The sequence below is a fragment of the Giraffa tippelskirchi genome, chromosome 4, assembly GCF_054371585.1.
Source record: "Giraffa tippelskirchi isolate mGirTip1 chromosome 4, T2T-mGirTip1v1.2.pri, whole genome shotgun sequence".
Classification (NCBI taxonomy): domain Eukaryota; kingdom Metazoa; phylum Chordata; class Mammalia; order Artiodactyla; family Giraffidae; genus Giraffa; species Giraffa tippelskirchi.
The window spans coordinates 69,703,587-69,730,028 of record NC_137278.1 but is presented as its reverse complement, the minus strand read 5'-3'; the positions used below and the strand labels follow the sequence as shown (position 1 = coordinate 69,730,028).

Sequence of the window (26,442 nt, the reverse complement as noted above, 5' to 3'; positions counted from 1 at the left end):
TTTCAACCTTTATATTTGTAAGTACATGCAAAATAAAATGGGATCTTGCAGTGATCTCAAAACCTGCTTCTCATATTCATTAAAAAAAAACAATCCTCATCATAATCTCTGCAACTGGGTCAGCTTGCACAAAGATGCTCAGGGTAGCGATGAGTGCTTTCAGCACCCCACAATCCTTGTAAGTGACACCTCCTAATAGTGCAAATGAAGCATGACATGATGATAAAATGAAGAAGAATGGGCCTGGATAGTCAACCCAGCAGTTTTCAAAATACAGAAGGGAGACTCAATTTTTTTCCCTTAAATACACCACACATGATTTTTCTTTTACACATTTGAGCACATGCATGTTTTCCCTATTATGAGAAAAATGTCTCATGATTCCACAAAATCCTATTATAAGCAAACAGGGTAGCTCGAGTGTTCATCTATATACGTATATTTACCATAGTCTCAATTTTTTAGCCAAACCTCATTTACACCTGCCTTGATTTTCAGCCAGGAGTTTATCATATTGTCATTCACCTTTGTGCTTTTCCTTCACTCTCATCTATTAGGCTCAGAGATTATTTCCTTGTGGGCTCTCTGTCTAATTAGTTGAATATTCAGAGAGTTTATTGACCCAACAAATTCAACATCACCTCTTTCTTATTAGGTTTCTTTTAAGCCATCACCCCGCCTGCTCTGCTCTCAGCCTCTCTGCATCCCCACCTCACTCGCATCTCCATCTCACTCCTGTCTCTCCATCCTCCACCCTCAGAGGCTTATTTCATCCTTAACATACCTCAGTTCTCTAGACAGAGTTTATCCCCTCTTTCAAGGGAGGGAAGAGAGAAAGTAGGAAAAATTCACAGCTGCTTTTATTTGGTGGAGGTTGGCTACTGACTGGTAAGTTTGCTACCCTGATTAAAAAAAAAAAAAAAAAGAATCAGAAAGCTTCTTCCAAAAGTATGTGTGAGAAGAGTGTGATAGTTTCAAAAAGAAACAAATATGACCATACAACAGAACCTTCGAAGGAAAGAGAAAGTTTTCTTACTCAAAATAATAATGCCAACTGCCGCTCACATACAATTCCCTCTGCCATCCATCCATCCTTTCTCTTTCCCAGCGATAGATACGCCTGGTTTTTCATTCACGCACAGAGAATCACTACATTCTGGTGGGAAGGAAGTGTTTGCAGAGACCAGCAGAGGGCGCCTGACTGGGGCAGAAGCTGCAATGGTAGGAGGACCAGGGTGCCTCTCCGCGGCGGGGCCCGTTTGGTCTTCTCCTTTTCCCACAACCCTCGGGTGCTCTCCCATTTCAGCCACATCCCTTGGGAGACAGGCAGAGCCACAGCAAAAGAGAAGTTAATATGCATATAAGATTATTAGCCAAGCGCTCCCCACTGGTACAATTAGGCGCCCCACCCCCTCGCATACCCCATCTGGCTCACCGCACCCACCCACGCTCTGTCTGCCCCGCCCGCCCCCGGGCTCGCCTCCTTTCCTCGAGGCTCACACAATTTTGCACAAAGGCCGGGAGTGGGTAAGGACTGCACCCGGGAAAGGGAGCCGCAAGCTCCCAGAATACTGTGGGCAAGGAAGAGAGCTAGGCAACTCCTTGCTGTTTCAGAGCGATCTTGCCTTCCTGTCACTTTGTGCCAAACCCCCCCCCCCCCAACCCAAACCCTTTGGAGGCACACTAGGTCTCCATCCTAGGCAGGCTGAACTGGAGAGAGTCCTAGACAGGGAACTGGGAGAAGGAAGGAAAGGGATTCCTGGGCCCATTGTTGAGAGTGTCTCAGCCACTCCTAAAGGAGATGCCCGGGGGGGGGATTTGTTATCCTCAGTTGGGTTAGGCTGTAGCCTCTCACATCTAACCAGAACTATCTCCGGGTGGGACGCCTTCCCTGGGGAAGGGGTCATTCTGCTATAACTAGCAGCTGCTGGGGGAGAGGAATTCCCTAGGGAGGGGTAAAGGGTTCAGTGAGGAGCCAAGTCTGAAAGGGAAAGGGGCCCTGCAAGCAAAAGAGGGAGGAAAAGATGTAAAAAGAGTGTCCATAACTTTCACCTTGCTTCTTAAAGTAACAGAGTTTACACCAGGGGAGAAGAAAAATTGGGACTGGGGAAAGACACACACACACACACACACACACACACAAACTGCTGATGTTTTATTTATTGGCAACTCAGAGAATATGAAATAGGCATTTATCTGAAGATGCCAGGAACCTGGCTTTACATTGCTGGCCATTCTGGAGAAGAAACCTGCCAACCAAAGCTTTCCTCCATACTCTGCTCTTTACAAAGAAATTCCCGGTGAGGAGAACAATTCTCTCTGTTCTAACTTCTCCTCCAGGCAGACCTCCTAGCTTAATTATACCAACCAGCACTGACCTGCCCTCTTTGGGGAGCACTATACTCTGAGGAAGAAGGACACAGGACCTCCCTTATCCCAACAGCCTTCAGACATGACCCAAAAAGAAGCGTGTAAGTGTGAGGGATGAGGGAAAGCGGATGAGGTTCAGAGGTCCTCTCTAACCTGGGTAGGGGCTGGCAATCATAAGAGAGGGTGCCTCCATCACCCTCCTACCTTCTCCAATTAAGGGAAGAGGTGGGGACAAGTGGAAATAGCCTCCTGTTGAGTGAGTCCCGGGACCTGCCACCATCACTGCAGTCTGGGTACTCTTTGGAGGAATGTGCGGGCTGGAACCTTTCCCTCCCCCAGACCAGGGAAAATGGGCAGGAGGTGGGGCAGCACACAGCACAGACAAAAGGTTCGGCAGAGCGCTCCGCTCTCGGGAGCTCAGGTCCCCGGGCAGAGCTCGGTCCCCTATTCGGCCACACCGAGTGACCTTCTCGCTAGTAACGCCCCCTTCCCGCGGGGCCCAGGCGCCCGACCAGGGATGGTCCTTTAATAGGTGCCCACATCTCTCTCCCGACACCCCCCGACAAGAAACGCCCCTCCCACCCCTCACCACAAACACCCGCGACGCCTTCCTCCAACCCCTTTCTATTGTCTTCAAAGAGATAAGTGGCTCCCACCAAACACACCCAAATGCACCTCCCTCTCTGGCGCTCCCATTTCTCCTGAGCCTTAAGGGCCGAGAAGCCAGTGCAGGGTTGAAAGGGGGGAGCGAGGGAGTAGCCCGCGAGAACTTGGCATCACAGACCCACCGTGTCCGCCTCGCAAGGATGCCGGTGACCTGTAGATTGCAATAGGCACTGAATGATGCTTGCTGCTGCCATGGAAATGGTGGATGTGGTGCGCTCCCAAACTGGACGCCCCCCAAGCCACTCCTAGGAGGCCGCTGAGGGTGAGCGGGACTATCCAGAGCAGGGCCAGGCGCCCCCCCGCGCCGCCGCCGCCGCCACCTCCAGGCGAACCCAGCTCGGCGCCGCACCGGAGCATCCTCTGGTACATGGCGGGGCGCCCGCCGAGGGGCAGCCGCCGCGGGAGGCAAAGTTTGGGGCGCGGGGAGGGGAGAGGGCGCTGGGGAGCGGGCAGCTCAGGGTGGGCTGCAGGGCCGGCCGCCTCACCGCGCCAGGGCACCCATCCTCTCCCTCCTTCGGACAGTCTTCTCGGGGTCCTGGAGTCCGCCGTGCCTTGCACCCCAAAGAATCCGAAACATAGCCGAGGCGAATGCAGCTGATAGGGGCTTGTCCGGAAAGGCAGTCCCGGGGAACAGCAAGCGTGGAGCGGGCGGCTGCTCCCAGATTTCCAGGGCTCCAGGTTCTCGAAAGATACTCCCAAAGAGTTTCGGGCGAGTGCGTGCCGGGGGGTGGGGAGCGGGGAAATTGTTTAAAGCTCCTCCCGGAGGGTCCTCACTTCTACATGACAGCCATCCACCGCGAATCCACTAGGTAAATCCATTTAGCGTTGTGTGTGGGAACCGAGGAGGCCACTTCGCCGGCCCAACCTCCTTTCAAGGGAGAAGCAGACCCCATGGACTCCAGGCGCCCCTTCGCTCCATTCAGCCCGGGCCGGCTCGCCCGCTCGCGCCAGCCTCCCCTGGGCAGCGCGCGGAGCAGCGGCGCGCATCGCCTGCTCCCGAGGCAATCTCCGCGTCCGCTGCCTCCTGACACTTACGCCCGGCAAGGGGTTCAGAGGGAAGAGTGCACCCTTATGAAAGAAGCAGGGATCGAACGGGGGAAAGAGAGCTGGGGAAAAGCAGAAGCAGACAAAGGAGTGGGGCGGGGGTGGGGGGGTGAAGCAAAAGAAAAAGAAAAAATAAGAAAAGAAAAACCACACAAGCTGGCGAAGCGAGGGGCTCTATGCAAATCTGCAGTCTCCAAACAGCAAATCACTGAAGCTCGGATGCAATGCAGAGGACGAGCCTATGTAACGAGGGAGGCTGGTCTTGCTTCCCACAAAAATCGCCCTGCTTTGCCTCTGTCAAGCATTCTCCACACATCAAAGGGACACGTGTACCGCGATGCGGGGAACACCTAAAAGGCAACTCTCCTTCCTCTACCAGGTGATCCTGCCGTCTGAATTACAACGGCAAATGGCACCCTTCCCCTACCCCTATGGTTTAGATGTAACCAGTGTCTTGAGAGCTCTTAAAAGAGAAAGAATTCGGCTCTTTTTATTGGACCAAACTTGTTCTGCCAGGTGTTCAAACCGAATCTGCTAAATATGGCTTGACACCATCTACTCAAGCATCAGTTTTGATGATCTGTTAATTACACATATTACTCATAACAAAGAGCCCTGGTTCCAACTACAATATCATATCTCATAAAAGGCAGTAGAAGTGCAGGGATCCAAACTACACAAGGAGGAAAAGGAATGAGTAAATCTGGCCGTTGAGGAAGAGACAGAAAGAGAATGAAAGAGAGAAAGGAGACAGCTGAGAAAGGACGACAGAAGAGAGAAACAGTATGAATGAGATTGCTTGTGTTTTGGTCCAACATTTTAGGGTGCTAAAACCTAAAGATCCCCCAAGATCTCTGTAGAAGCACAGTTATGATAATCTTTTATATGGGTGGAGTTCTGCTTTTCTATTATCATGTTTCATAAGGAAAATAACACCAATAAATCAGGAAATAAAAATTTCTTAATCTAGTGCCCCTAAGGAAGAGAGGACATTATATTCTATTGGTGAAATGAAGAATCTTTAACCTGAAGCCATGTGTCCTGGAAAAGTCAACACACGCCTGAGAGTAAAAATCTTGGATGGCAAGTAGACTGAGCCAGGACGACCACAGTCACTGAAGGCTAGTAGACAGGATATGGAAGTATGATAAAAACAGTTCCCTGGTTTCTAAAAGAAGGTAAAAACTATGGCATGACTGGTGACTGGACATTTTTTTGTTTTTATTCCTATTTAAAGACAAAAGAAAACAACTCTGAATAAGCACTACCTCTCACAGGCTACTTACTGTCTATATAATCCCTTATCCCAACAAAATCATGTATTGAAAAAGGAGTTCTAGGAGGATTTGATACAAATCATCCACCCACCAATTGGCCATTTAGATGTATATACTGCTTCCTAGTTCATTCAGAGTCAATCCTGGGACTCTGATGGTCACTATGTTACCAGGGTACAGGGATTGCCTAATCAAATGGGTAGCATTCCACCATCTCACATCCTTGGCAAAAGTTTGCCTTATTTTACTGAAAATGTAATACTTCAGTAGTTCACTAATTGAAATAGCTTAGTCGGGCTAGTGAAGGTGCTTTTATCTACTTAAATACACCATGTCTCCCAACTTACCACAACTGCTCAAAGATCAAGAGAACCCAAATCCAGCACTTTCCACTGTGTCTTGTCCTGTTCCCATCCTTATCCCCAAGCCATTTTCTCCTCATTTTGCTACTTTTTAGCGTGTAGGTTTTAATTCACTAGATTGTAAATATCCATTTTTAAAACATCCAGTAAGCTTCAAAAAGAAAAATGAAGAGAACTGATTTAGGAGATGGGAAACCTGGGCTGCCTTCTTGGCTCTGCCATTTAAAATACCGGTTATCTCACATTAGCAACCTAGCGTCTCCCCAAGGCTCTGTGATTTCCTTTATAAAACAGTCACGTCCCTGTCTTTCCTAACAATCCCACAGGGCAGGAAGGGTATAATGTAATATTTAATGAGAGAGGGCTTTAAAATATATCAAACACTCCACAGGGTACAGGCAGTATGCCTCTCCTTCTATAGAGGTCGAACATTGGAGCTGATGGGCCTACCTCATTCATCTGGTTCCCTTCCATCTATAGATGTGTAGAGCATTGCATTGTTCTCTGATAGCCTGGTTAAGGGTGATGATCTGTCCTTCCCTTCCTAACTAGATGGCAGATTCCTGAGGGGGAGAGGAGACAAATCTTCATTTGTACTCCCTTTAGTGCCCGACATTTGTGAAATGAAAATTTATCTCTTAATGCATATAATCAATTGTCGTTATTTACAGAAGTTATGGTCCAAAAAGTGACTATGAACACTGACTTAGGGAATACCAAACCATTGCTCCTGTGGGTTAGGTTCCTACAGGTCTCTGGTCACAGTATTTTCATCAACAGTTTGATGTATAACCTTATTTTATGTGTTTTCTGCTTAAAGACGTCTTTACTGAATATATATATATATATATATATATATATATATATATACACACACACACACACACATAGTCAATTCATTAACACTGAATTCACAGCCAAGATCACTATAACTTAAGCCTGAATGAAGCTTCTCTAACATACTTATTTTCTCCATAAGACATGGCTTTCTTGTGCTCAGGAACATTAAACAGCACTTCAGCATTATGTTTAGGGACTGTTTTAAACAGCAAAGTCACCAACAAAAAGAACAGAATTGTGAAAAATATGGTACTAAATAGACCACACAAAGGACATTTGTTTACAATATAAGCTGAAACTTGAAGGCAGAATGTTGCCTTGTTTGACCTCAACTGGGAAGGTGGGTGTTGAGGACTCAAATGTTTTGCCACTCTGTGCATGTCTGTTAAGGATCACCTTGGTGCCATGAGTACTGATTTGGGGTTATAAATTTTATTGCAGAGGTGAGGTCACACCCGTGAATAACAGCAATTGATTTTCTTGAATTAAAAAGAAGGAGGGAGTGAAATTTGGGAATTGATTTGCATAAACGAAAGAAATAGGAATAGAGTAAGTGTAGAAGATTTTGATAAACCTTTCCAAGAGCATTCAATGAACAAAAGACTCCCCTGACTATCTTACATTGTCTCAGGCCTTGGGAGATGAAGGTGGGGTTAGGGAAGGCATAGGCCAGGAATCTCAGTTTTACTGGAGTCTCAAGGGCTTAAGAGGAAATATTTACAACTGCCTTGAAAGAAGACATTGTAGCTGTCTGAGGCACCTTTGCAATACTTAGGAGGTTCTGGGATGGATTCTGTGATACAGATGCTGCAGTATTTGTTATAAATGACTGTAATTTGGTGGAACAAGGAGCAATTCTATCTAGAGAGTGGAGAAAAGTCTTGTGAGCAAACTCAGGCCTAATATGGACGAAGCAAATAAAGCTTGTGCTTACTCTTGATGTCTCTTCAGCTGGTCCATTCCTGAGGCTGGAAGTGTATTTAAAGGAAACTGAGGCAGTGCTGACATATGTTCTCATGTGAGTAAACAACTGTTTGGAGGAGACACAGTGCTTGGCTGCCTGTAATTTACTCTTAAATATTTCAGCATGGATAATGTGATATAAATGTGTGTTAGTACTGTTCTGTGTCTCAGGAGAATTGGTTGCTTTCACCAGCAATGCATGCTCTAATGTTTCAGCCAGAACCACAGAAGTCAGAGGGGGCTTCTAGAAGGCTTGAGTTATCATCATCTCCAATCATGATATGGCTTTGCTCATTAATTGGAATATATGTTGGAAACAGGTTATCATTAATGACATAAATGGCTTGTCATTTTGTTAATGGAGGTTAAGAATGGGTTGTCTTTGGTGAAGTCATTAACATTCAAGATATGTGGACTGGCCAAAATTTTTATGAACATGGTTTGCTTCTATTTGAAGAGTAAGCGAATCTAAGAGACCTTTCACCCTTTACTGTAAGAAATAGTGCCATAATATTAGTAATAATAAGCACTAACACCCTTGTAACTGTCACAACTCTGAGAGATGTAAGAGTGAGTTCATTTAGTCATCACAAAACGATATGAAACCAGTGCTCACTGATCCCTAACAAACCTTAATCGCTTAATTCTAACAGACGAGGATCTGAATGCTACCACTGAAATACTGCCATATTTGCTTCAAGAAATTCTATTTGCAAGACATTTGTGGGGGGTGGTGCTTAAAAGAACCAGGAGTTGGAACTTCATCAAGCTTCCATAACAGGCTATAAGATTTTGTACCTACTTAGTAATAAATGTCTGCTTCTGTAGCAAAAGTTGGTCTGCATCTTAAATCCACTAGGACCTGTGGGAATGCTTGGAAAACTGGTTCAACCTCCCCTGCTTCTGACCACCTTATGTACCAAGATCTACCAAGAGAATCTAACATCTATAAATGGGAGGCTATTCTAGATTCATTCATAGCCAATGATTCACAGTGGACAAGAAGGCAGGTGATTTAGTGTGAAGAAATGGGAGATGGGATTGAAAGCTGAAGGGAGAAAAGAAAGGAAATATATGGAGAAAGAGAAGAGTGTGTAGAAGCAGGAGTGTGCACATAAATGGAAAAGGACAGGTTACTTCAAACTATTTTTTTCTATTCCTAAAATCAACCCTTCCGCCTCAAGAAGCAGGATGGTTGTCAGGCAGACACTTTCAACCTTTTTGTAGTTTTCTTAAAACTTAATTGGAAATGGTTACAGCTCAGTATTAAGCTTTTAAAATAGAAAAGTAGACACTAAAACAGCAGAGAGGAAGTATATTAAAACCCACAGGCAGCGCCAATCTTTTAAAAATTAAAAACGAGGAGAGTATCAGTCATGCATTTTGCATTTCTACTGATGTCAGCACAAGAAAGGCAAAGAGAACCATGTATCCATCTACCTGCATTTCTGGGTGGGGATTGAGAGACAGTAAAGAGGGGGAGACCCAGGAGAGGATGCTATCTGTGAAGTTGTAAAGACAAACCTCTGATCCTGTTACCTTTGTGGGTTATTGCAGGTCCCTAAAAGTGTTCTGATAAAACATCAGGGAAAGAGAGAAGAGACAAAGGAAAAAAAAAAAGAAAGGAAGGCAAGAAGGAGGAAGGGAGGCAGAAAGAGAATGAATGAAAGAGTGGGGGAAGGGAGGGAGGAAGGAAGAAAACATGCCAGGACTAAAAGCATCCCTGGAAATCTTGTAGTTCAACCTCTTCAGATGATAAAGTTGAGGTCCATAAAAGTAATAATGATACCAAAAATTCAGATATACTTATGATGTGTTTACTTATCTGGAAGTGCACTTTCATCTCCCACCACCCATAGTCTAATCATAGATGTAGATTGGTGAATTCAGTCCATGTACCTAGAACCTCCACACTGATATACCAAATGAGGGAGAGTAGCAGGAACCCAGCATGAGACAGCATGATGCCCAGTTTACTCAAAATAAGTTAAAGCCTGTGGTTTGATTTGTGAAATATGAATCGATTTATTCAATCACACTTAGTGTGTTTAGGCCTGAAATATTTTATGTTCCCTACCTTTTCTCAAGCTGGTTTTAGAAAAGGCAGAGGAACCAGAGATCAAATTGCCAACATCTGCTGGATCATCGAAAAAGCAAGAGAATTCCAGAACAACATCTACCTCTGCTTTATTGACCATGCCAAAGCCTTTGACTGTGTGGATCACAATAAACTGTGGAAAATTCTGAAAGAGATGGGAATACCAGAGCATCTGACCTGTCTCTTGAGAAACCTGTATGCAGATCAGGAAGCAACAGTTCGAACTGGACATGGAACAACAGACTGGTTTCAAATAGGAAAAGGAGTCCGTCAAGGCTGTATATTGTCACCCTGCTTATTTAACTTATATGCAGAGTACATCATGAGAAACACTGGGCTGGAAGAAACACAAGCTGGGATCAAGATTGCTGGGAGGAATATCAATAACCTCAGATATGCAGATGATACCACCCTTATGACAGAAAGCGAAGAAGAACTAAAGAGCCTCTTGATGAAGGTGAAAGAGGAGAGTAAAAAAGTTCGCTTAAAGCTCAACGTTCAGAAAACTAAGATCATGGCATCTGGTCCCATCACTTCATGGGAAATAGATGGGGAAACAGTGGAAACAGTGTCAGACTTTATTTTTTTGGGCTCCAAAATCACTGCTGATGGTGACCACAGCCATGAAATTAAAAGACACTTACTCCTTGGAAGGAAGATTATGACCAACCTAGACAGCATATTTAAAAGCAGAGACATTACTTTGCCAACAAAGGTCCATCTAGTCAAGACTATGGTTTTCCCAGTAGTCATGTATGGATATGAGAGTTGGACTATAAAGAAACCTAAGCACTGAAGAATTGATGCTTTTGAACTGTGGTGTTGGACAAGACTCTTGAGAGTCCCTTGGACTGCAAGGAGATCCAACCAGTCCATCCTAAAGGAGATCAGTCCTGGGTGTTCATTGGAAAGACTGATGTTGAAGCTGAAACTCCAATACTTTGGCCACCTCATGCGAAGAGTTGACTCATTGGAAAAGACCCTAATGCTAGGAATGATTGGGGCAGGAGGAGAAGGGGACGACAGAGGATGAGATGGTTGGATGGCATCACCAACTCAATGGACATGGATTTGGGTAAACTCTGGGAGTTGGTAATGACAGGGAGGCCTGGCATGCTGCGATTCATGGGGTCGCAAAGAGTCGGACATGACTGAGCCACTGAACTGAACTGAACTGAACCTTTTCTCTTGCCCTTTTAAATTAAAACTTAATTTTGACATCTGACATAAAATTCATTGCCTAAGCACCAAGGCTGGGTCATAGACATTTCATTATCAACTGCCTCTTTAAGTGTTGTGGGCATTACTTTGGCAACAACCAATCATATACTTTCAATCACTAGCATCTTATATTGTTTGTATAGTTATTTAAATGAAGTTGTGTTGCTGACAAACTCTTCCCTAGGTTCATGCCATCTGATGTGACTGCATTCATAGTGTAGAGGAAGAATACGTGGCTTGAGTGCCCGGACTATGGGTTTGAATCTGAGTCTGTGATTATTACCCATCTTACACTGGGTTTAATGGACCCTTTCCCCCATTTCCTTGTCTGTAAAATGATTATAACACTGTGTAATGAAATAGAACAGCCTCTAAAATATATTAAGCACTAAATATAAGTTACTGCCACTTACTCACGTGTACATATTTTAGATAGTTACTAAAGACGTACCAATAATGAGCTGTAACAGTATTTTTAATTTAGCCCAATTTCAGACTCTTCCCACTCAGTCAAGTTCAGCCACCTCCACGATTCTGCTTCTCTAAAACTGTGATGCTCAAACTTTAGTGTGTCTGAGAATCACTAGAACGGCTTATTAAATCATAGATTGCTTTGCTTTTGATTCCCTTGATCTGTACAGTGGCCTGATAATTTACATTTTTAACAAGTTCCCAGGTAATGCTCATACTCCTGGCCCAGGGGAACTAGATTTTCAGAACCACTGTTCTGTCTGAATGTCAAAGTCTTTAACATGGGTTTTATTAACCAACACCGGGAGGGCTTTCTAATTAAGCTCCTTACCAATAACCTCGCCTCTCTGGCTGTGTACTCTAAACATAGACAGCAGTGCTGTTCCCAGATCTCTTCTTTAAAGCATTCTTTAAAGACTTCAAGATGTCTACCTTATAAACCTAGATGTTCTCATTTCACACCATGTAACTATAAACTCCTTTCATTCTGCTTAGAAAAAACTGTTTTCTTTTCTCTCTCATCTTTTGAATTTGAGCTCTTCTTCAGTTAGCCTAGCCAGTGGCTAGAGGCAGGACTGAGTTCTTACAGGACTGACTGCGTGACTTTACACTCTGAATCTGACTTTACTAACTTATTAGCCATGTGGCCTTATGCAGGTGAGAATGCTTGTTTCCATATAAAACCTAACCATCCAAATAGTCAGGTACCATTAAAAAAAGAAAAGAAAAAAAGTAGTCCCTTTCAGGTCCTGGCATTTTGAGTTTTCAGTGTGACCAGCATCAGCTACAGGAAAGATCAGTGACAAAAACTGACAACCTGGGAGCTGTCACCTGCATCAGCGGTGGCACAGTCTGTCATATACATGCATCACTGCAGAAGAAAGCAACGTGGGATTGTTGAGAATGGAACTAGAGTTAAGGACGACTATAAGGCAAGTTAGGGTGATATAAAAACTGAGATATAATCTGCAAACTTCTTAGTAAATAGAGATATTCAAATCTAGAACCAGACATCATACCCATACCATGAGTTCATTTTCCTGAACGCTGGAGTACTCGGAGCATAAACCAATCTGATGTAGCTTTATGGATATATGTTCTGGAGCATATGTTGCCATTTGAATTCACTGAAAAGAATTTAATCATGCAATTTGAACTGAATCTCTAAATAGGTTTGTCTGGGATCTATAATCTAATCTTCATCCAATTCAGGACAAATAGATTGCACACTTTGTAAGAGTGATATTTTGAAGTTAGCACTACAGTTTAGTTAGTGTGATTATCCCACTACAAAGATCGGTGTTCCAGGGATTTCAAAGTTCTTTACTATGGCATATTAAGCCCTTCAAAATTTGCCTCCATCCTGCCTCTGTCTTATTTTTATCTCAACTTCTGCCACTTCCCCCACAAACATCCTAGGCTCCAGCCACATGAACTTCTCTTCCTTAAACACGCTATATTTTTTTCACTTCTTTTGCCACTGCTCATGCAATTGTCTCTGTAAAAAGATTATCTTTTCTCCTTCCTATGTCTGTTTAATAGCTCATTTATTCTTCTACAAAATTGTTGGAAATTTTTCTGAACTCTCTCAGTTATTTGCTAGACTCTCAAGTATAGACTATCACAAATACCTAAAAAAAAAAAATGCCTGAGGTATGTAATAGGATATTTATACTATCATTGTGCTGAATGAATGGAATATCAAAATAACAGATTAAATGTATCTCTGTATGTAGGAGTTTAAAAAACTCCTTACAAACCCAAAAACAAAAGAAATGAAACAAACCCTCTTCAATTTATCCTTGCAGGCTTTTGATGAGCTTGTTCAATGCCTAAAATATGTAAGAAATTTAGGTTAAACTTCAGTTTGAATGATAAATTGGTTATGAAGAATAATGGAATTCATTGTCATTTTCCTACTCATGTTGTATACAGATGTCTGTCTTTCCTCTTCTATGTAAAAGGAAAATAAAATACCACTAAGCAAAGTTGCTTGCTGCCAAGTTGAATTGCCAAGCAATCATTTATAGCCAACTTATAAATCCTTGAAAATAGGGTTTTATAATGGAAATACTGGCAGCATTTTAACTATAACTATTCAAATAATATCACTATAGCAGAACTTATAATCCAATATACCTGTTCTGGGATGGATGAGAGACTTAGCTATAGGTTTTGGGAAAACTTCCAGTGGCTCAATTCAGATTGAATGATCATTCCATTTGAATCTCTTAGGATATTTATATTTATTTCCAAATGTGTAGTAATTTTTCAAAATATTTATTCTTAAAATATAGAATATATTTTTGATACTTGTATAAAAATATATGACCTCTGAGAGACATTTCTAAAAATCATTAATCAGTTTTTTTTTTCAACTGTCTTCTTTTTCTCTCATGAAAGAATTACTTTCCTCAGCTTTTCTCTGTTTTGTTGCTGAGATGATTCCCCCAGAGATTTCTGTGTTTATCTTGACAGGTGTTAGTAGATCTGTGGACCTCTGTGGAATTGTTCCTAGTTGTGTTGAGGTACAGTAGAAAACACTAAGTCTGCAAACTAATGAACTTACCTTATTGCATTCTAAATAACATAAACCACCCAGCAAGTGGAATTAATCTACTAATGTCTTCCTAATGAAGATTTCATTAGGCATATGGTGTCATCTTCACTATTTAACACATGATAGGTATTAAAACAAAGCATATCTGGTAATTTTTTAAATGCATATATGATGACTACCTTGTATATTATTTTCAAATGAACTAGTTTACCCTCAGATTGCTTTAGGCGCCTAATCAAAGAGATACAAGAAACATTTCTAGACTTGAGCAAATGTTTCACATCCAAATGGAAAGAAGAAATGTCTTATCAACCATTACCCTTAAATAATTAAAACCAGATTTGCTGTTCTAATTTTTTAAGAATGGAACTATATAATAGTGTGCAGTTTTCTGTGCAATGTAAAATGCCACTCATTAATGAAATTTAGGAGCCAGACATTGAGAATGGAGTGGTGTTAGTCCAATTCACAGTGGTTTGCTTTAAAATAATGCTACTTCCTAGCATAGCAAACAGCAGATTAAATTCTGATTGAACACTGCAATGGTCAATGGAAGATCAGCTGCAAACATAATCTGTATCCTTTCTTATTGGCAAGAAAAATCAAAGTATAATGCAGAAATACCTGACTACTTCAGAAATTCATCAGTTTGGAATCATGTGCTATCTCATTCCATCTAGTACCATGTAGACAAGCCACAGAGAAGTCACATCCTCATTGCTGCAGTAAGCCAAATTCTTAATTTCTCATTCCAGGTTCCCATAAAATATTATCTCCTATCTTGGAACAGTAATCACGGTTGTCCAAATGAGACTTGCAGATCTTATGAGTCATATACTTTACTACTATTATTAAAATTTACTCATTTCAATGATTATTTACTGCCAGACCTTTCAGAGGCTAGAAAACAGACATAGTAAAAGAGAAAAGGTGAGTCTTTTCTCCTTCAGCAGTAAGAGCCAGAAACAGTATGAAAGCAACAGGTCATGAAGGAAAGCAATTTCCTACTTGAGGGATTAGACAGTACCCTCTTTTGTACTGTTAAATCACAGTTTTGGTTATTTTTTCAAGTGATACTGATTTTTTTTCAATTTACATAGTCTCTAGAGAAACTGCACGAGATCCCCAAACACAAACCCTCTCAGCCAATCAATAAAACAGATTTTAAAAAGCCCTCATTTATATTTACAGCCTTGAGCAAACCTTCACACAGCATATAAAATAATAATAATAAACTAAACCACAACACAAGCTAAAGATAATTAGCTTAACAAGGAAGACTTCGAACTGATATGTGAGGCTTTTTTCTTTTATTCTTTAGGGAAAATATAGGTGATTTTTATTTTGAAGCAGCTCACATTTGCTAGCATTGCAAAATTAAAAACTATGTAAGTTTCAGCAAATGTTTGCTTTCCTTTTTGGATTCACAACTATAACTACTGCCATCAGTCAGTACTGCGTTCAGATTTGAGAAAATTTGAAGCATAAAACTGTGCTCTTGAATATCATGTGAAAATCTTAATCACTTTAAAATGCTTTTACATTCAAGGAGGAGTAGGGCATAGTCTTAATAGAGGCAAACAACAGTTATATGTATAAAAGGGGAAGTAAAACCATGAGGTCGTTTTCACAGCCATTTTTTTAAAGGTTTATTGCTTATGAGTCATGTTTAAGGAAGCTGCACTTTTCCTATGCTGAAGACTGTTAGATCAGATAATTAAAAACAGAAATTTCCCATAGCTAAATAGTAGGGTTGTGACAAAACCTTATTTTTTATCTCAACATATTCCTCAGTTACCCAGTTTGCCTAGAATCCTACATTTCATACTATTAACAGACACCTGAAGCATGGTGGATGAATAGTAAACAAAGCTCTAGCTTTTATTTTAACCATGCTTTTTTACCACTTTGTCAAAATAGTGATGCTAAGGCAGTTTTGAACTCAATAGCTTATAGAGACATTAAAAGCAAGAGAACAAGTATATTAACATAGATATTTCTTGTTTTATATATAACTGGAGTGATATTTTCTAACTTAGTGGAATAATCTACTGTATAAACTTGGGAATTATTTGTGAAAATTAAAGGGAATAAGGAACTATATACAGAAATCAAATTAGAAGAGTACAGATCTACAATCCAATAGGATAAAATTTGACTGTTAACAATCATACAGTCTTAGAAGAAGTTTGAAATTGTCCAGTGTGGCTGAGATAAGCAGAATTTGGAGCAATAAATGATATTATTTTTACCCAGTAAAAATCCCCCAATCCAGTAATAGATTAAAAACAGGTTAGTTGGGCAAATGAAGTTTGAATCCACTGGGTTTCCAAAATTGGGAATTAAAGAAAAAATCAAGAGTTGGATTACTAACAGGTCAAGGAATGGAAAATAGTTTACAATTTTCCAGATTAAAAAACATAGCACAAAAATACTATAATAAGACTCAGATCTGGTTCTAAAGAGCCCAATAGTTTCTTATGACTTACTGGGTAGTATTTATATAGGAATACCAAGATCACTTTAAAATTCAATAACTTTAGTCCCTGTAGTTTTTAGGGGCAGCCCAGTCCTTGGATCATAGATCAAGTTTAGAAAGGCAGTTGTAGCAGATACTCCTAATTTGTACTCATTATCTACTCTGCCATCTTCCTGGCAAATTGAATGACCTGTTTTCGGGGAGTAGGGAGGAATAAAGTACATAGAACGGCAATATATCCCATTAAGAAACTGGCTTTCCCAAACTTCCCGGTAGAGTGTCCTTGTGACCCCGTTAATCTTGAGGGAATATAAATGGAAGTTCTTGGGAAAGGTTTTCTACAAAGACAGACTTGGACAGCATGTCCTTTCATCCTTTGTGCCACAAAATCTTATTCCTTTTGTCCAAAATGCAGAATCACTGCTTATGGAAGATACCCATTCTGAAACCATGAGGTCAAAATCATATTCTAAGGATGGAGAAGTAAGAAGGAGTCTAAATACTTGACATTATTCTACTGGAGTTATACTAGCCCTACCTCACCTACTTCTGAGCTTCTTATTAAATATGAAAACTAAATGATCTTCTGTTTAAATCAGTGTAAGTCAGGTTATCAGTTTGGGGAAGTAAACACATAACTAATATATAACTAATTTCTGGTAAGGAGGATTATTTAGATGAGTTGGTTAGCCATGTTGGACTCAGAGTGACATTTATTCTTAAGGAAAGTCAATAACATACTGTCCAGAACTGTGATTTTAACGGGTCAGGATATGCTTTGGGTTCCTCCAGAACCACATGCATTTTAGAAAGGTAGTTGCTTTAATACAGGGGCCTATTAGAGATAATAATTGAGAAATAAGGCTATCTAAGGCCCTTGAACAAGAAGAAAATGACTCCGAGTAAAGAACGTTTTGGGCCCGAAGGGAAGTGTTCTCTCTTTGTCCTTCCTAAGCATGCCAGGGAAAAGGAAGAGAACATTCTATTTTCTAGAAATAAGAAACTAGAACCTGCCAAAGACATATTCTCAATCAGGAAGTCTCTGAAGCGGGCTTAAGCCCACTCATCTTCCCAGTCAGTATACCTAAATGTGAGTAGGTGCAGCTGATATACATTTATTTGTCCATTTATTCCTTAAAGTATCAAATAATTTATTGATTGAACAAATACTTACTGAGTACCTGCTCTGTAGCAGGATGTGTACCAGGCCCTGATCTCACCCAGAAAGAAACACTGGGTGGTTTGGTTCTAGTTGAGGAAAGGAGTCTTTGGGCTTACTGCCTCCTTATCTTGAACTGGGCTCATCCCAGTCCTCTCTTGAAGTCCATAAAAGGCTAATATGTACCTTGACTTATAGAAACTGCCCTGTAGATAGGATTGAAATGGAACTGAATGGGTCTTCCTTCAGCTAATATAGTTTCATACTCAAAGGGTTTCAAAGCAGTTCAGACATGCTTATTGACCAGGTGCTTACCACCTATTTGGCAAATGCTGTTTGTAAAATTTTCAAGAAACAAATATTGATCCAAACAATTCCCTTGCATTTAATATTCTATCATTCTAGAAGGCCACTATTAACTTTGATGTACATATGCAATTACCTGTCTGACTAAAGAGTTTCAATTGCCCTAACTCTTGGGCACCACACCATGATTAAATGCATAGAAACAACAAGTTGTTGACTTGGGCGGCCAGAAAACCACTGTGGCACAAGATCAATAATTGTATCACCTACTAAAGAATGTCTTTGTCATTGCTTTCTACAGTCCTTAAAGTCCTAGATAAGAATTTACAGCTGGGTTTTGTTCTTCTTCTGTGTACATATTATTTATGCAAATAAAAATTAAATTTATCTAGGAAGAGTCTAGATTGTCCATAGAGGAGTGAAGATTGTTTTAATTATTGTAGAGCTCATAAAATACATTTCAACTGGCAGGACATCCTCTTCAACAGACTACCATATGCTTCAGAGTAGGGAAAATTAGCATGCATAAATGTAAAATCTTGCATGTAGCTTTGAGAAAAATCAGTAGCACAAGCACAGGATGAGGGAAACCTGATTCTGTAGTTCTTAGTTTAAAAAAGTACTATGAGATTTTCACCGAACAAAAAAGTAATCACAGACAACAGTATGATGCAACTGTTATAAAAAACAGCATGAATTTAATTGAAGGATGTAGTTCTTTTTTTCCACACTTTACATAAAACACATATGGAATATGGTTTGACATGCTGAGTTCCTTATTTTAAAAGACACGTTGACAAACGGAATGACCAGATGCTCAGAAAAGCCATGAAAGTGAAGTGAAAGTGTTAGTCACTCAGTCATGTCCAACTCTTTGCAACCCCATGGACTGTAGCCAGGTTCCTCTGTCCATGCGATTTTCCAGGCAGGAATACTGGAGTGGGTAGCCATTCCCTTCTCCAGGGGTCTTCCTGACCGAGGGATTGAACCTGGGTTTCCTGCATTGCAGGCAGATTCTTTACCATCTGATAGGTATGTTTCATCGACTTTGCAGCTAGAGAAAGAGCCAATAGATGAAAACAGATTAATAAAGAAGCAGATTATAGCACTAAGATAAATGAAGATTTCAGAAAGAACATTTCAGAAAGTGGGAATTTGGGATTAATCTGCATTTCCACAAGGTAATTTCTGATGTGTTCCCCCGTCTTGGGATCTTACCTGTGGGCAGGTCCTTAAAGAAATAATGGAACTTGAGAGAAATAACAAAGTGAGCTTTAGGTCTAATCGTCAACCAAGGAAACTGAAAGTAGGATCTTATGCAAGAGTTGTCAAGAAGAAGCACAAAGGCTACCCTCTGATGTATACTGCTGCACCCTCATTAGGCAAGCACCTCATCTCCAAGTACCTTCTTGGGGAGCTAGGTAATGATCCAGAGGAAAGTAGACATAATTATTATTTTATATATCTTCAATCATATGTCCTTAGTTCCAGGAAAGGTACTCCATGTTCTTTAGGAAGGGGTGCAGGAGGGAAGTACCGTAATACATGTAAGACAAAATAATTCTAATGCTAAGAAACTGAGAATGCAGAGCCACCAGTTTGGAAGCCCCAAAATAAATAGTCTAAAATAGGAGAAGAGATGAGACCTTACTGGAGAATAAAGAAGGGCAAGGTCAAAATGATCTGAGAAAAATGTGGACGGTGAAGTAATCATGGTAACTGCAGACACAAGTAAAAGGGCACTTGTGAAATAAACCAAACAAACACATATTATCTTACTATATTATGTATCTTCTATGAAATTTCCATTGGACTCTGTTGCAATTAGACTGTACCACCCAAACTATCAACTTCTGACTAAGTATAATAACAATGCATGTTCTATTTTATCTTAAGCATTAAGAGTTTTATCAGTGCTCAATTAGACTCAAATTCTTATCTTTTCATACCAGATCACCTGGGTAGATGTTACAGGAGGTTAAACAAATTCTAAAATCCCAAATACATAGGCTCAAATAAATTTAATAGCACAATGTTACTTGTGTTCCATTTTCTGGTAGAACTGATGCATAGCTACCTTATGTATGCTTAATCTGAAAAAAGTAGCCAGTTTTTGATGTTCTTTGTGATTTCTGACTATAACGCCCACCTACAACATTTCCTATGGCTTCAAACACTCACATATCTTAGGCAGACTGGCATTTCTATTGGAGGTGATACTGAAATAACCACTGACCCACAGCTCCCACAGGTTGCTACTAGAAGTGTTGGCCAGTATTTCTTCCTACTCATTTTGGTGAGCTCTGATGTAAGAACTAAACAAATTAGAGAATGCAGATAAAAGGCCAAAAGAAAGGTATTAAAAGAATGATGGCCATAGCTAACAGGCAAAGATAAACATACTCTTGATAAAAGGTATTTATTCTATTTATTGAAGACCCTCCTCAGTTTCTACTTCTTCCACTATGTCAGCCACGATTTATCATGACCTTAGCCACCAGGTAGCTCTTCTTCTCTGTGAGCACAGACTCTCTCTCCAGCTAGACTCTAGCTTCATCAGGGTAGGGTCTATGTCTTATGTTTTTCTGGTTCTCCATTTCATAAACAGGTCTCCATTCAAAATACAGTTGGCCAACTACTCACAGAACTTTCCTGTGAAACCATGATTTAAAGTTGTACTTCACCCTGGACTTACTGAATTTCTGAGGTTGTGCTCAGGAATCTGCATTCGTAACAAATGACTGGACACTAGTGTCACAAATACTTGCCAGCCCAAAGTCTTGCATAGAGCAGGTGCTTGCAAATGTCTGGCGCTGCTGTAGAGATATTGCTTCTTGGCACGTCCATCCATATGTGTTCATGAGAAACAAAGAAACAATGGTTTTCTCAGTGTGTCCTCTGTCAGCCACTAGATAGTAAATGCCTTGAGGGCTGATGTCTTGCCCAGATGGTCCTTTGTATCTTTAAATTTTTTTTCTATAAAACTAGGCACTTCCTAGAATGCACCATAAATAATTGTTTATGATAAGAAGGAAAAAGACAACAGTGAAGGAAGAGGAACATGGAAAAAAGAGTTGGGAGGGAAAGAAGGAGGGTTATTCCAAAAACTCCTTTATTTGGATGAACTGGAATTCAAAAGTGCTAATGAATTTTCTACTTGAATTTTTTCTACTTAATTCCTTTGTTCAACACTTACTTACTAACACTGCGAATTATCCCCTATGGTATTTTTGAGATTACTAAAGACAGTCTTCCTGTGATAAAACGTAATTGAAAATAATATGAAAAATAATGTATATACATGTATAACTGAGTCACTTTTACAGCAGTAATTAACACAACATTGTAATTTAACTATACTTCAATAAAAAAAATAAATTTAAAAAAAAGGCTGTCTTTTTTTGGATTGAAGATAGACCATACTATGAAGGGCTAGCATACAACAAACCTGTACTGTAATAATAGGGAAATGCTTGCCTCTATTTCTCCTCCTAAAATTGATTTAATGGAAATCATTTCCATTTCTATATGTACATATAGGTTTGCATATGTATGTATGTATAATTACTTCATAGGGATAAACTCAGCAATGATCTCTGCCAATTATAGGCAGTGTTAATGAGCTATAAGATGGACTCACCCAGTCACCCATGATTTCCAATTGTCTTTTATTGCAAGACACTCCTCATCTTTCACTCAGGTCTAACTCCCACACACACCTTCTGTGCTCTTGTTTTATTATCACAAATAGACAAAAGATAAAATTGGAAATCAAGACTTGAGAACAAGTTTATGTCCAAACCAACAGGGACATGAGGATTTATTGCCTCTAATCTCTAGGATTCAATTTTTCAAGTGGTGGGAAGACCCCTGCTTTCCATTTCCATTTTTTCCTACTGAGGATGAGTATTATACTCAAGAATTGCTTTCCAACAGAATATCAAATACGTGTGTGTGTGTAAGAATGTAAATATCTATCTACATTAAAGATCTCTATTCACTACACCTTAATTATGAAGATTCTGTGGCCTAGATGGGTTAAGCGATTCACTCAGAATTGCAAAGTTAATTAAATTACAGATCAGATTCTTTTCCTGGGATGTATGAATAAGCTTCAAGGGGACCAAGAATCTTCAAACTTGTATGCAAATTGCTTGTGTGCGTTTGTGCATTTTTGTGGAGACAGGATCCATAATTTTATCAGATTCTCAAAATGTTCCTAAATGTAGTTGGGAGAGTTATTGCTAGACCTGTAATTTATAAAATATTTTTATAACTAAAGAAGAATAGAGTTGAAGGTCATGAAACTCAAACTTCCAGTTAATATTATCCTTAGGTAATATTTCTGGTAGAGAGCATGCAACAACCTCTGTCTAGTATATTCAGATAACTAATAGCTTATGACCATTCATGCTACCAGGGTTCAAAGCTCTAATAATTAGAAAGGGATTAATTTCTCTGATTATTTCATATTCTGTATTTTCTCACAAAGGGCCAAGTACAGCCTTTCAAGCCACAAAAATAAAGCCATTTTGCTTACTCAGAAATATTTGAAGATGATGGTTATATTCCCAAGAATCCATGCTTCTCTGATCAAAACAGCCCAAAGTTGCCATTCTAGACTCACACACATTTAGAGCTGGAAAGAATGTATTTCAGTTTGTCAATATTCTTTAACAAACATACAACCAAATTCTGAAAACGATGCCCCACTTGTGACCTGTTTATTCCATGATTAGACTGTCCCTGGTGGATATTTTGAACCCCCTCTTTTTTTTGGGGGGGGGATCATAATATTTTACTAAGTGGGAGGATTGCGGTTAATGACTTTTTCAGAAGTTTCCCACCTAAAAGGCAACAGAGCAAGAGGCATGAAGTTGGGCAATTCACACCCAACTCTAGGCAGTTGCAGTTCCAGATTTAACAGTAATGAGGTTCACATAAATAAAATATTTGAAATTAACAAAAGAGAAATATTACATATTCTTTTTTTCACAAAAAATCTGGCATTTTTTCCACAGGTTGAATCAGAAACAAAGAATGGAACACCTCAGATTTATAAAATCTGAGCAAGGATGAGCAAGGATGACTTAGAATATAGTTTTTCTATTTCAAATGTCAGAAAAAGTATTGTCAGGTTTACTTGATATAAAAGTTCCAGGACTTCCCTGGAGGTCCAGTGGTTAGGACTCCATGATTCTAATACAAGAGGACATGTTTTTGGTCCCTGGTGGGGGAACTAAGATCCCACAAGCTGTGTGGCATGGCCAAAAAATAAATGAATAGAATAAAAGTTCCACAAACCACTTCCTTGCAATGTATACTCACAGCCCAAACTTTAATAATGTAGCAACAATCATGCAGAAAATTTAATTTAAATCTAGAAAATGGACAAAATAAAAAAGTCGGTCTCTTTCCCTATTCCAATATTGATTTTCTACATCAACATTCCCCTAAGACTGTTAAGAGGAACACTAACCTAACAAACATTCAGTGAAGATAAAAGACTGACAGCTAAATAAATTTCAAAAACATCCCCTACCACATCTGCTTCTTGGTGATCTCCACTGCAAGTTACACATTTTCGGTTTCAAGAACTTCCCCTTTTAAAGACACCTATTAACATCCCACAGCACCAAGGTTGCCCAAAACACACTTTGAGAATGACTGTACCACACTGATCCAATTGACCACATTTCTATTGATTCTCCACTCTATGTTTTAAGTGAGTGCATACTCTTGGGTAGTAAGTAAGAATTGTGAGTACACATTCTCCTTTATGACAGACACTCCTGGACCTGGAACCTGATGAGCCACAGCATACCCTATGGAAGAGCTGAAGTGAAGTGAAAATCCCTTAGTAGTGTTCAACTCTTGTGACCCCATGGACTGTAGCCTGCCAGGCTCCTCTGTCTATGGGATTCTCCAGGCTAGCATACTGGAGTGGGTAGCCGATCCCTTCTCCAGCAGATCTTCCCGACGCAGGAATTGAACTGGGCTCTCCTGCATTGCAGGGGGATTCTTTACCAGCTCAGCTACCAGGGAAGCCCATGGAAGAGGTCAGTTCAGTTCAGTTTGGTCTCTCAGTTGTGTCAGACTCTTTGCAACCCCGTGGAGTGCAGCATGCCAGTCCTCCTTGTCCATCACCAATTTCCTGGAGCTTGCTCAAACTCATGTCCATCGAGTCAATAATGCCATCCAACCATCTCATCCTCTGTTGCCCTCTTCTCCTCCTGCCCTCAATCTTTCCCAGCATCAGGGTCTTTTTCAACGAGTTGGTTCTTTGCATCAGGTGGCTACATCATCATAAACCTATGTAATTACTGATTGAATGGTAACCATAATATTATGAGAATTGTAGCAATCAATATCTAACGTAGAGTCAAGTATAACATTCAATATTTTGAGACAATATTTTTAAAGTCTATATTTTGTGAATTGCAAATAATTCCAGCTTGAATGTTAGTAAATGCAACAAGTTTCTGTAAAAGCTTTTGAGTTTCAGAAGCTTCTTTTTGACAGATTTTTGAGTTATGGAATGCAGCCATCAGCAGTCTGTAGAAAAATGAAATACTGCAAGTCTATTTTTATGCAGCTGGGATCAAGCTACTAAATGGATCAAAAGAAATAATTTCTTTGAAGAGGTGGCTGTTGACACCAGTGCCCTAAAAATAAGTGCAATTTTGTGGGTACAAAAACTTGTTTATACTTCAGTATAAGTAACTATAGATACAGTTTCCATATATATGCTCACACTCAAGATATATTGGATCCACTCTGAACATATTTTAATACACATCAGTTTAACATCACTGCCATTAAAGGGAAATTGCATGCTAGTTTGTGAACAATTGACATAGCTAATGACAATTATTTGTACTAGACTAACTTATTGGTCAATAATAAAAACAACTAAAATCATTATCCAACTCTTATTCTGTGCCAAATACCAGCCAAATCCTTTCCATTATTATTTTATTGTATCTTTGAATTAAATTTGATTTTAATAACTAGCTATTATTACTACCAGTTTATAGATGAATAAGCTGACTCTTTGAGAGAGTTTAAAGGGTAACTTGCCAAAGATTATAAAGCTAGTATGTCTCTGAGTTAGAATTTTAATGCTGGTCTAATACCAAAGCTCTTAATCACTAAATTATATGCTACCCTTTTAGGTTAGATACCATTTCAACTGGTTGTAAAGTACAAGAAAAAATGTTAAGAAACAGCTGTATCTTTTAAAATCTCATTGAATGTGAAAGTAGGCTTATTTACTGAAAATTTGGTAAATTGGACAACTATAGCAATAAACAACGGATGCTGAAAGCTAGAGTTCAAGTATAAGAAAGTGCCAAGATAAGTAAATAATAATGTGACACAATAAAAGTCTTCTTCACAGTAAAAGGTCAGAATGAAAAATAAAACAGAAAGACTACTATAGGATACAAGAGGGATGGTTGATCTAGGAGTACAATGAAAAAAATTTAAATAGTTTTTTAAAAGGAAACCATTGCAGGCTCTGAATTAAAAAACAATGAATACAACCCCTTTACATATAATAATAAACAAACTAACCAACAATCTTTTGAAGTAGAATTATATAGTCTAAGTTCCAGAGAACAAAAATTCTTCCAGGTAGCTCCCCGACTGATTCAGAGATGTTTCTGTCATGCACAGACCAGAGGATGCTGGCTGTAGCAAGGCTTTACCTTCAAAGTCCTGTGGCAAAAACCAAATGATCAAAGAAAAGTTTAGCTTAAAAGATAATCTAAGTACAATAATCCCAGACATTATCTAAAGTTAACAAAATAATATGCAAAAAGCAAAAAAAAAAAAAAAAGATCAAATTTTTAGAGATGGTGTTATATGAGGAAAAAACTATTCTGTGATTCAATATTAATTAAATATTTGGATACATATATAACTCCTCTGTATTGCTGAAGGGTGAGATATAAAGTAAATGGTGAAGAAGATCATCATTTTTATTATTTGGTTGGCCAAAATATTTGTTTAGGTTTTGCCAGACCATCTTAAAGAAAAAACTCAAATGAACTTTTTGGCTAACCCAATAGCTCATTAATAGCTGAAGAAAACACATTAACAAATTCCATTTGAAGACATATAAAGAATATAAGAATATTTCCTACTGTTTATATCTGAAAGAGAGGGAATCAGTTCCGATGCAAATTTGAGACTTTAACAATCTAGAATGAAGGCAAAATTATTTGTCTCCTCCATACTGTACTGGCAGCAGTTCTAAGACTTGCTCCACCAAAATCTGAAGCAGGATTGGAAAAAAAATAGGGAAATTATAGAAAACCTCCCATCAAAGATCCCTTCAACTATATAACACTTTATAACATACTTAAGCTACTCAGGTTCTGTTGGTAGATTTACACAAACACTGGTGAAGTGTGGGTTTACTGAGTTTCAATGCTACAGGTTCCAGAACAACTTGATTTCAGAGACAAGGAAGTTTTTCTGTTCTTCGTTGTTCAGGAAAGGATGAATTAAGAGATTTATCTCACAAAAATTCAATTAATTCAATTAATAAAAACAATGCAGCCATTTGCAAAGGAAATATTCATAAAGAACAATAGTAGACATAGAAATAATTCTACTTGGT

General features: G+C 39.6%; 1 protein-coding gene across 25 annotated transcripts in view; it reads right to left on the bottom strand.

Annotated features, from left to right (window-relative positions):
• Positions 1-26,442, bottom strand: part of NRXN1 (neurexin 1) — a 1,199,463-nt gene that overhangs the window by 478,390 nt on the left and 694,631 nt on the right. For 2 of the 25 annotated variants that reach the window (XM_081593729.1, XM_081593730.1), the window contains exon 1: positions 3,159-3,405. The exons of 21 other annotated variants lie outside the window; for them this stretch is intronic. In XM_081593729.1, the coding sequence (XP_081449855.1) occupies positions 3,159-3,405 (247 nt within the window). Of the gene's footprint in view, positions 1-3,158; positions 3,742-26,442 lie in introns of those variants that run through there. 2 more of the 25 variants (XM_081593731.1, XM_081593728.1) reach the window with 2 other exon arrangements.